Source organism: Gopherus flavomarginatus, chromosome 22, assembly GCF_025201925.1.
Source record: "Gopherus flavomarginatus isolate rGopFla2 chromosome 22, rGopFla2.mat.asm, whole genome shotgun sequence".
Lineage (NCBI taxonomy): Eukaryota > Metazoa > Chordata > Testudines > Testudinidae > Gopherus > Gopherus flavomarginatus.
The window spans coordinates 4355619-4367287 of NC_066638.1; the positions used below are offsets into that span (position 1 = coordinate 4355619).

At 54.8% G+C, this 11669-nt stretch overlaps 1 protein-coding gene across 2 annotated transcripts; it reads right to left on the minus strand.

Moving 5' to 3' along the window:
- Positions 1-313: 313 nt before the first annotated feature.
- On the minus strand, positions 314-6205 carry GJA4 (gap junction protein alpha 4). 2 transcript variants are annotated; one of them, XM_050932598.1, is made up of 2 exons: positions 6097-6205; positions 314-3517 (listed from the first exon to the last, which is right to left on the minus strand). In XM_050932598.1, exon 2 carries the CDS (start codon positions 3497-3499, stop codon positions 2495-2497), a length of 1005 nt encoding a protein of 334 aa, XP_050788555.1. In that variant the 5' UTR covers positions 3500-3517; positions 6097-6205; the 3' UTR covers positions 314-2494. The 2 variants fall into 2 exon arrangements, with proteins under 2 accessions (XP_050788555.1, XP_050788556.1); XM_050932599.1 differs by lacking the exon at positions 6097-6205 and adding an exon at positions 5470-5538.
- Between the last annotated feature and the right edge of the window lie 5464 nt (positions 6206-11669).

Consider the following 11669-nt stretch of genomic DNA (forward strand, 5'->3'; position numbering starts at 1 on the left):
GAGCTGCACTTCAAACAAGATCATTTCAGCCCACGTCATGAACGATGTCAGCAGTCTGAGCAGCTCGCCACAATTACTAGAGCCCAGATTAATTTATAGTGTCAGGCTAAACCTCCATTCAAAGCGCACCACTGATAGCTGCAAAGAGGGCAAGCCCCGTGCAGCAGCTTTTCACAGGAAAAACCTGGGAGCATTAGCCTGAGAACCACGGGACTACTAGACGTGTTACACTAGATGCTGTGAGAAAGCACCACACACACACACACAGCAGAAGGTATTTTATGTCAAAGTTTTATTTGACAAAAATGCAACATTAAGTCTGCCAGAAAGAGATGAAGAGCAACTTCCATCTGCTACTCTCAGCCTGGAGCACGTACATGTTGGGGAGATAAGAATACAGACCGAGCAGGCAGCTGCGGTGCTTTGGCTTACATTAAAAATGGAACAAACAATCAGAAGGACATAAGGCGAGACTCTCTTGGTTTCACAGCTTTGGGATTTTTCAGGCACAATTCACTGGAGCCTGCTCTCTTGAGGAGGGATGGCAGGTTTCCCTCAGCCCACCACCCTCCCACACCCCAGCAGGAGAGGACATTTGTGCAAACAAACGAAGTCACTTTATTTTTTTCCTACCCCTTTTTGAAATTTTTTTTTTTGAGTGACTTTGGTGCTCATGAAAGTGAAATAATCAACAGCCTAAACAGTGCACATGAGCACTCTGCCATGCAGCTCTATTCCTCAAACCCTGCCCCGTGCCAGCTACTCCTGTATCAGATCTCTGCTGGGCAGGAGGGGCCAGCTCTATTGACTGCTGCAACCAGTCCCTAACTGAGGCTGAGGAAAGGGAACCTAGGAAGAGAGTGACCAGCCTTAAGCTCCCATCAATGGTTCTAGGTCTCTGAATGGGGCAATTCACTTACCCACAACATCCCCGCTCCCCTCCAGCCTGGCCGAATCTGTGGGCAGCCCCATTCCAGCAGAGGCTCAGTGCTCACACCCCACAAGTGAAGGCCCCTCATTCCCAGTAGAGCTGAACGCAGTGGGATCCCTGTAAAGTGGCTGGGAAGTGAATACTCACACTTTGCACTAGCCAACCAAGAGCTTAACAGAGCCAGTGGCAAATATTGGGCTTTGAAGCTGCAGTTCTACAGTCAGACAAGCAGGTTAAAAAAAAAAATAATTAACCAATGGAAACCGGTGCCTCAGAAATGACGCCATCTGGGGCAGAGGACCAGGGCTGTTACTGCAGCTACCCATGGGGATCCCTTACACCTACAAACACATGAACAGCAAGTTACTCTGAATGTACATGAGGACAGAGTTTATAACTTTGCTCTGGGGCAACTGAACTCAGGGCAGTAGGCATTAAGTCCTGTGATATGGCCTTTCCTTAGTGCATTAGGGTTTCCTCACCCTGGGCTGGCACCTCAGCTTGGATGGATAAGCTACTGAGTCATGCAACTCAGTGTGGCAAGATCTAGATGTTGAGATTATTTTGGGAGGTGACCCAGAAGGAGGAGAGATGTCTGGCACTCAAGTGCCCCCAATCCCACATTAATTCTTACAGCAAGCTGCCCTATGGAATTTCTAGGCTGAAGGCAAACTCTTACAGCTGCTAAAATCGCCGAGGCAAACAGACTTCCCCTGCTCCCTCCTTTAGAAGGATAATCGTTTACCTAGGCTGGGCCAGATTAACTCCACCAGTTAGGAATTAAAGATCTTGGCTAGAGAGATTTAGAGTTCAGGTTACAAAGTACAGCTCTGATCAGAGACGATGGAAACCATTGAGCAGGGAAAGGGACTCGCTTAGTTATAGCAAGGATATTTCCCCATGTATTACCCCAAAAACGCAGTAGCTGGTCCACCCCAAGGCAAAGCACTGTGGATTTGAATTCAAGCTGCATAATATCCCAGGCAGCTTTCCACTGAAGATGCTTCTGTAGCTGAAGAAGGGATTTTGTTTGGTTTCCATGTCTACACAGTTTAAAAAAAGAAAGCACCAGCTTTCCTGGGACTGCAGCTGAAGAAAGGTGAACATATTGGTATCATGTGACATTGGTTACTTAGGGTCTTTTGTACAAAGGCACCAGAGAATAACCCTCCTCAAGGGAGCCTGAGTACATCTCGCCAGCAGAATGGTAGGAAGGATCCTCGCACCCTGTAAACATCAGTCAGCCGGCTACAATGCAGCATGCCATTGAGCGACATGCACATCTTATGGCACAGCCAGTTTGCTGAGAAGTGCACGCACCCGAGAGCACATTTACAGCACCCATACTTTAAATACACAGACACACAATGGACAGTGGAGAGTAGGAGGTGCCTGCCAGTCAACCAAAGTGGGTCTCCAATAGGAGCTTTGGAGTTTGGTTTTGTTTTTAAAGCCTCTGTAGCAAACAGGTCCTATGGCCAAGATGCCCAAGAACCTGAGTATCCCATTGTTCAACGGGGAAAGGATACCCCCAAGACACAGCAGCCTGGTTTCAATGCTGTCCTAGACGTACTGTTTCTTGGAAGCAGAGCTGCCAGGCCGGCTGGTCTGCCTCTCCTGCAGGGGCTGGGCTCCTGGGGCGTAGGACTCAGGGGACGGCTTGTTACCACTGCGCAGTGCCAGGTTCTCCTCGGTGTTGAAGTTGGCCCAGTTCTGCTCGCTCGACAGCTTGTTGTAGGCCAGGTAGGGGGGGGAGTGGCTCTCGCTCAGAGGGATGTAGTGACACTGCTTGCTGTCTGGGAAGGAGTCTATGTCCACAGCTGGGCTGGAGGAGGAAGAGGCCTCCCTCATGCTGCTGAGCAGATTCTTGCAGCAGAGGTGGAAGAGCTCCAGGAGGTTGAGGCCCAGGGAGATCAGGCCCACCACCATCATGAAGATGATGAAGATGGTCTTCTCAGTGGGGCGGGAGACAAAGCAGTCCACCTTGTGCGGGCAGGGAGCCCTCTCGCACACGAAGACGGGTGGCATGAAGAAACCATACAGGTACCACTGGCCTAAGAGGAAGCCGGCCTCGAAGATGCTCTTGCAGATCACGCTGACGACGTAGGTCCACATCAGGGAGCCGCGGATCTTGATGCGGCCGTCCTCCGCCACGCAGATCTTGGAGATCTTCTTCTGCACCGCTGACAGAGCCTGCTCCACTTTTAAGTCTTTGATCTGCACCGCCCGGAGCTCGCTTTCCCGCTGCTTCAGTTTCTCCTCCCGCCCCGAGAGGTAGATGACGTGGCCCAGGTAGACCAAGGTAGGGGTGCTGACAAAGAGAAACTGCAGCACCCAGTAGCGGATGTGGGAGATGGGGAAGGCCTTGTCATAGCACACGTTGACACAGCCCGGCTGCTTGGTGTTGCACAGGAAATCCGACTGCTCGTCCCCCCATACCGATTCCCCGGCCAGGCCCAGGATAAGGATCCTGAAGATGAACAGCACTGTCAGCCAGATCTTCCCAATCACTGTTGAGTGCTCCTGGACCTGGTCCAGCAGCTTCTCCAGGAAACCCCAGTCCCCCATCTTCTAGAGGGTCTTGTGCTATTGATGGCAGAGAGATAACAAAAGTTAAGTCAATCTGACAGTTGGACCTTTCAGCCCTTGTTTTCACGAAAGCCAGAGGTAGGAGACTCATGGAGCTTCCCAGGTTGTCACATGGCCTGGCAGCACTCCCCACTGCCCTGCTCCATGGCTAGTGTTTCATTCAACTAGGAAACCAGACAATGGCCAGATGGACACCACAGCCTGAGTTGAGACGCTGGGTTTTACCCAGCTCAGCATGCAGTTCTTAGGTTCTACAGAGCAAAGATTAATGTCACGTGTGGTATCGCTTTGAGGACCAGGCAGCGCAGCAGGAGGGGAAGGACTCAGAGGGGCAGCTCATGTTGGGTGCCAACTGGCTGGTGGGGGTCAGGCTTCGGGTTGCCAGCTTTCTAATTGCACAAAACTGAACACCCCTTCCCTGAGGCCCCACCCCTTCTTGCTCCATCCCCCCTCCCTCCATTGCAGACTTTCACCAGGCTAGGGCAGGGAGTTGGGGTGCATGGGGGGGTGAGGACTCCAGCTGGGGGTGCAGGCTCTGGGGTGGGGCCAAGGATGAAGGGTTTGGGGTGCAGGAGGGGGCTCCAGGCTGTGGATTGGGGGCATGTGGCCTCTGGGAGGGAGTTTGGCTGCAGGAGGGGACTCTGGGCTGGGGCAGGCGTGCAGGAGGGGTTCAGGGTCCTGTTTACTGCAGCTCCCACATTGCTGCAGCCCTATGGCGCATGGGCAGCCAGGGAAGCGCCGCACGCTGCCCTCATGCCCGCAGCTCCCATTGGCTGTGGTTCCTGCCTTAGCCCCACCCACCGGACTTTTAGCTGCCCGGAGGGCAGTGCTGACTGCAGCCACCAGGGTCCCTTTTTGACTGGGCGGCTTGGTCACAAACCGGACACCTGGTAACCCTAGGTGGGCTTCAGTGGAGCAGAAGACATTTTGCCCCAGCTGAAGCCCGGGCAGGAGTTTGCTATATTGGCTTAGTCAGCCCATTGGCACATAGGGAGAGCTGCTCCTTCCTGAGAGCCCTGGGCTAGTTACTGAAGCTCATCACTGGGGATTTAAGCAGGCTACCAGCTCTGCCAAAATACTACGGCTGCGGCAAGAAGAGACCTGCCCCCCACCCCAAATATCCAGCAAAGAAAGCTACACTAGCCAGACAGCATTAGCCACTGAAGCAAGGAGTGTGTGTGTGTGTGTGGGGGGAGAACAGGACACCTGGCAATTGCAGGGTGCTGCTAAGCCTAGTTAGGTGACTAGCAAGTGCAGCTGTACCAAGGGTGCATCAGAAAGCAGCACCTTACAGCTGGGGGCAGGTGACTTTTAATTAAAGGTGCAGGACACAGTTAAGGGCAACCCTCAGCTTCCTGGCCAGCTGCCAGCACCTTAGTGCTGCAAAGCAGGGGTGCCCCTGGAACTTAGGGGCTTAGCACAGCCTCCCTCCCACCAGCCCTTGGCAACAGCTCCAGCCAAAGGGTGTCCAGCCGAGACACCACCGAGGCAGGACATAAACTGTAGCTGTCCCATGGCTTCTTGGGAGAGCTGGGTTAGTGCCAAGGAATCCCAGTACCCAATGGGCCATCTACCCCGGAGACAGGGCAACAGCCAGCACCTGGGTGCTGGAGGTTAGAGACGGACCAGTCCCCCCTGCAGCTAAGCTGGAGGCTGGGCACAGACAGCTGTGCCCCCCCGTGTGCCTCTCTTTACCAAGCTCATCAGTAAGGCTGTTGAGAGACATAAAAACACTGGGGCTTAAGTAGCTCTCCTGGACAGGAGCCCAGACTCCAGGCAGCACCCCTGCTCCTGCTCGGGGGAAGAGTAGGATGGACTCGATGACCTCTCAAGGTCCCTTCCAGTTCTAGAGTCTATGAGTAAGCTCCAGGTGCTTTATCCTTCTCCCCAGGGTCACAGCAGCAGACAAAGCAGATCCCCCACCCCAACACACTTTACCACTTTCTTACCCTTTGGGGAGCAGAGTTTAGTCACTCAAAGCCCAGCTCAGGAGAAACAGACCGAGATGTTAATCCCCCAGGAACATCAAAGGAGCAATAGAGAGATGAGGCATTTCAGCCCCAGTGCAGCAGCAATTAGCTGCCCAAAGGGGAGAGTCACTCACTTTCCAAGGGCACTTCAGAGCTAAGCACAGCAGCCACCCCCTCGGGACAAGGACTCCTGCCTCCCTGCAGCACCACACCCTTAGCCTAGAAAGCTCATTTGTAAGGAACACCTACCAATTAACCAATCAAGGGCTCTGTTGGCTCTTTAAAGCAAGGACTCACCGTGGGGGTGGGTTGATGGGGTCAGATGCAGTCATGAAGGGGTTAAACTGAGTCAGCCTGGTGTGAAGCCAAGGGCTAATGCATGCACTACCTGGGCTCCCAGGTACATGCAGTGGGCTAGGACGCAGACCCCCTTTGCATTCCCCCATCCCCTTCCCTGCAGCAACCGTCTGGTTTGCAGCATCTGTGCCGAGCCTCTGTCCCCAGTCTCAGCCCCTTGGCCAGCCCAGCCATCCCTGACCACCCCAACACCATTGGCTTGCTTGGGAAAGGGACCCAGCAGCCAGCTGGAGTCTGGTGTTTACTCACCGAAGCCAGGCACAGCTGTGTGACCTCAGCCCCAGCTCCCTGCTGGCCCAGGCTGGGAATCAAATATACTGCCCCAGGTGGGGCAAAGGGGTTACAACCTGTGGCTCTTTACACCAGAGGCTGCTGCTCCCACCAAATCCCTGAGACTGTTAGAGAGAAGGAGGAAACTGACCCTGGGTAGAGTTACACAGGGGGCGGGCAGAGAAGCTGCAGGAAACGGGGGGTTGGTAAAATTGATAGTTCGGCTGCAGAGCCCTCCTTTAAAGGGGTAGCTGCTTTGGCAGGTGTGTGGCTGGGGGGGCGACTTTATTCTTTTCCTGGCTGCTGGTTCCATATGAAATGGCAGCACTATTGGGGGAAGAGCACAACAGCGGGAGTGGGGAGCAGCCGCGGGGAAGGGGGGGAGAGCGGCCCTGCTGAGCTCCCTCCTCTTTCACAGGGAGTCGCAGGCGAGGACGGGGCAGCCTGGAAATAGGAAATGGAGGAAAACAAGCCAGACAAGTCTGAAATAATAATACTATCAGGCCAGGTCAGGGCCTTCCCCGCGGAGCCAAAACCAACACGGGGATGATCCCGGGCCAGGGGCCTGAGCTGTGAGAGTCCGGTGACAACCAGGCCTCTGGGGGGGCATCTCCAGTTTCGGGGCTGTCTTCCCCCGAAGCCAGGGAAGGCTCTGGCATGTGAACCAATGCGCTGGTGCACAAGTTACTTTGCTTGGGGGCTACAGGAGCTGGAATTCAGTGGGAGCTGGATGGCCCCGCTCAGATGCTTTGCCGAGGGTCCGTCTCCCCTCATCTAGCTCCCCCTTGCCCTAAGGGGTAAGGCCCTGGCCCAAGGAGCTCACACAAGGCTCTGCTTGGGGGTCTGAGCTTGCAGGGTAAGTGCCTAGCAGGGGGGTGACGTTGAACAGCTCTCTCTGGGCTGCTGCTGGGGCTGGCCGACACATGCAAGGGTTTAGGACGCTCTGAGTTCAGGAGCAGGTCAGCTGGGCCCAAGCCACCATAAAGGGCCTGATCCTTCCACCTTGTCCTCACTGAGCAGCACTTACCTGAGAAGCCCCATTGGTTTCGGCAGGGACTAGTCACCTGGCTGAGGGCTATGTGACAGCAGTGAGGGGCGCAGACTCACTCGCACGCTCAGGGAGGTAGGGGAGGAGGTGACTGGCTCCAAGCAAAGGGCCGAGCGAGAGAGCTCCATGCGGAGGGGATGGAGGGGTGGCTGCAGCCAAAGGGGAGGGGGGCACTTGCGGGTTCCATGGCAGAGGGGCACGAGGTTGATTATTGCAGGGGAACTGGCCCAGAGGTGGTTAGTGAAGGAAGATGGGGCTGAGGGCCAGGGGTACAGGATTATGACTCCCTGCTAGGCTGACCATGAGCAGAGGTGGTAAAACCCTGACCACACTAGGTGCCCTGGGGTTTAAAAAGAGGTTAATTAAAACCAGGTTGATAACTCCTTTGAGGATGAGCTGTAGGATTTCACTAATCTAGATAGGGCCGTTCTCTCTGCCGCACTCCAAACTCTCTCATGCACACACGGGTGATGCTCTGGAACTGCTCCCTACAAAGCCAGTCAGGACTCTGGTGAAGTCTCCTCTCTGTGAGCAGACTGTCTTCAGGGCAAGCTCACATGGCTTCCACCTTCCTGGGTCTGACCTTGGAGCATTCAGCATCCTCTGCCTCTCCATACACTTCCCACAGCGTGTCCGCCCAGGCAGTGTCCTGAGGAAGTCACAGGGTCCTGCACCCCAACGTTGCAGTCAGACATGACTCTCAGCCAGTCAGTAAAACAGAGCTTTATTCGATGACAGGTACATGGTCTAAAACAGAGCTTGTAGGTACAGAGAACAGGACCCCTCAGCTGGGTCCATCTTGGGGGGCAGTGAGCCAGACAACCCCGTCTGCCTTCACTCCTCGTCCCCAGCCACCTCCAAATTGAAACCCTGCTCCAGCCCCTCCTTCTCTGGGCTTTGTTCCTTTCCCGGGCCAGGTGGTCACCTGACCTCTTTGTTCTCCCACACTTTTAGCATCCCCTTGCAGGGGGAAGGGCCCTGGCCATTAGTTGCCAGGAGACAGCGTGTTGGCCAGAAACTGAGGCTCCCACACAGTATTCAGAGGAAACATTAAGAACAGTCCCGCTTTGTCACACACACGCGCCCACCTCGTGGGGCAGCATTCTACACCCACGTTACACTCTTTGCAGGTGGGTACTTGACAGCACATGGAGTGAGGCGAGGCACAGCCAAGCCCATAATCTTGCTCTTTGGCTATAACCTGCCCTGCACACACATTTGGTACCCATGTAACGTGTCGGTTTAAGGGGGTGATTCCCCCCAGTACAATTGTATTGGTAAAAACCTTAGTTCTGTGGACAACGGTACCAGTATAAAGGTGCTTCCACCAGTATATTTCTGTACCCCAGGGCTGGGTTTACAATGCTCCAGTGGCTCCATGTTCTGAAGGGCTGGGCCCATGCTCCGCTTGCACTGCACGCCGAGACCCTGCTGGCTCCCCCTGCCCACCACTTGCTCCTCTCGGCCTGCCTGCCGGCTGGCTGAGGGCTCCTCTCCACCCCTGACCCCACCTCCTGCTCCTCTCTAGCCCCTGGCTGGACCCCAGGGCACCTCTGGCTCTGGGCAGTCTCTGCTTCCCACCACCTGTGGGGCCCCACCTGTCTCCCTGGAGCTGAGCCTCCTGGGACTGGTGCAGAAGCCTGGCCAGTGTCAGCCAGGTAGGGTGGGGGGGTACAGTGTGAAGGGTTTGGCTGGGGCCCTCCAGGCAAGTGCATCTTGAGGGACCCTGGCCAGGGCAGGTCCTGGCCTGGCTGATTGCACCACTCCTGAGGGACCAGAGTGATTCCCAGCTCTGGGACCGGCCCTGGCTGCACTGCTAGCTCAGCCCGGCAGAGACAGTCGCCTCCCAGCAAGGCCAGTGAATGTGGCCAGTAGGCAGGGCTTGGGGGAGCGGGTCTGGGAGGCAGGGAGGATCTGTGTGTTGGGGCACTAGGGAGTGGGGGTTCTGTGGGGGTGCTGGGCAGTTGTGGTGGGGCTGTGGGCAGGGGTGGTGGTGTGCAGGGCACTGTGCATTTGAGGGTGGGTCTGGGAGGGGTGCTGGGCATAGGGAGTCGGGGGGTGCTGGGCAGGGGGGACTGTGTGGCACGACATGGGCCCACCCCCGAAGGGAAGGGGCAGGCTGGCAGCACAGGGTCGGGCAGGCCACTGTACGTCTGGCAATTGCTGGTTTATAAACAGTGCCCTCGCACTGGGCAGAGCGGGGCCGCCCCTGCCATGCCCCATTGCCTCTGGCTGGCCCCTCGCTCTGGGGACTGATCTCCCCGTGCCATACTCCACTTCCTCCATGGGGGCCCATAACTATGTTTGATGCCAGGCTCACAAAAGGTTAATCCAGCCCTGGTCCCCTCTGGGCTGCTGCATTCCTAATTGCCCAGGCATTTTGCACGTAAGGGAGCAGCACCACCCTTTGGACAGAAGGAGAAAGGCACGAGTAAGAGGAATATTCTACACTGCAGCCTGCAGGGTTTTAAAAGAATGAAATGTCTTTTCCCCTCTAGTTTATTCTCATCCACCCCCATAAGTCACCATCCTTCCCCCTCTCCTCACTCTCTGCCCTCCCTCAAACAGGGGTGATGCTTTAGGGCTGCTATTTTCCAACCTGGGTCCTTAAAGTTCAGCTCCTAAATCCATATTTAGGCTACTAGATGAAAGTATTCCCAGAGGTACAAGTATTATTCCCAGAGGTACAAGAGGCCACAGCTCCTCGGCTCAGCGGTGGTGGTGGTGAGCTCCTTCAAGCTATGTGGCTACTCTCAGCAATTTTTCACTAGCCAGGTGCCTCCGTTTTCCTGCACTGCTTCTTGAACTCCCTGTTGGGCAAACTGATTGGATTCTGAGAGGAAAGGCACAGAGTTCTCAGGCCTGTCTCCAAGGTACGGGCACTGCCCGTGCGGGCAGCTGTCTGAAATGTGGGTGATTTCCAGCAGATTGGGTTCAAAGCATCTCTCCCTATAAGGTACTTATCCAGCCCCATTCATTGTAGTCTCTGAGCACCTCACGGTCTATAATGTGTTTATCCTCATAATACCCCATGAGGTAAGGAAGTACTGTTATCCCCATTGTATAGATGGGGAAACTGAGGCACAAAGTGACACCCCCTTCCCCTCAAGATCATGCCGGGGGTCTGTGGCAGGGAAGGGAAATGCACCCAGGCCAACACCTTAATGACTGGGCCATTCCCTCTCTCCTCACCGAGATCTAGGTTTATTTCCATTTCCAACAGCACCTGTGTCCCAGTGCATCTTAGGTTCCTTAGACACTTTTGAAAATGTCCCCCAGGATCTCTCTGGGCCTCAGTTTCTATCTGTACAATGGACGTGACAGCCCTGGCCTGCCTCGCTGGGGTGGTTTCAAAGATTAGGAGGTGCTCAGATACCAGGGCCATGGGGGCCACATAGCTACATGAGACAGATGTGGCAATTAGGAAGGCTATTGGTCCGGTTTTAAGCTGAATGATCCTGCTTTTCTAAATTTCTTCCCCGTGTGGTACTGAGACAAACCCAGACATGGTTTTGTCCTGTATCGGACTGGGAAGGAGGGGGCACCAATTTAAAGAGTGTGCGATGTCATGATGGCATCCCCCGAAGTGTGATCTTGCCCGCCATTCTGGAGATGAGGGGCGTGGCAAATCTTATAGCGTGCCTGCCCACCTCCCAGGTTTCCAATAAGACCTTTCCCCCAGGGCTGGAGGTCTCTGGATCGCCTCTCTAGTACATCTGCCAGAATGTCTGAACCATGACAATGCTGGCTAGGTTTTCGAGGGGGCCTGGCATCTCCCAAGGCCAGAGGGGATAGAATGACAGAGACTAGCAGGGAAATTGTATGTAGCTAAAGTCCAAGGAGTCTGGGATTTCTCTCCCTCTTTGTCTTAGAACCTAAGCCAAAACCCAGGGAAGTTTTCCCATTGACTTCAGTGGGTGTTGGATCAGCTCCTGAAAGCAGGGATAGGTGCTACAGGTGCGGCCAGGTAGAAAGGAATTGCTGAACTCTCAGTACATTTGGGAGCCACATCCCACTGACCTCAGCAGAGCGTTAGCGCCTGGGATGGGGCCATGAAAGGGTTAACAGAAAAACCTCCTGGGAGATGGTGCCCAGCAAGCCAGTCGGAGTTTGATGCCCCAGCTGGAGTGAGTGTTGAGAGGCTTTTTACACAGAGCCGGGCTGTATAAGAATAGATTAAATGGAAATCATCCCTATTTATTGTAATATTTATCAAGGGTTAGTGAATAATTGATGCTGATCCCTTCTTGATTTCCTGAGGGGATAGAGCCTGGTTCTATTGAATTAAAGTTTAACGACAGCGGCGAAGTGGCAGGCTGCAAAGTGGGCAGCGCAAGTCCTGGTGATGGGCCTGGGCTGATGGAATGCCAAAGCTGAGCATCAGTGGGCCAGGGCAAGGCCACACCTAGGGTCCCACTTCATGGTTCGGGCCCAACTCTGCTATGGGCTGAGCTGGGCCCTTAAAGGCAAACAGGTGAACTTGTTGGCTTGGGCTTATGCATCC

Excerpts from the sequence above, each read along its gene's own strand:
- GJA4 (XM_050932598.1), bottom strand. The coding sequence starts at position 3,499 with ATGGGGGACTGGGGTTTCCTGGAGAAGCTGCTGGACCAGGTCCAGGAG.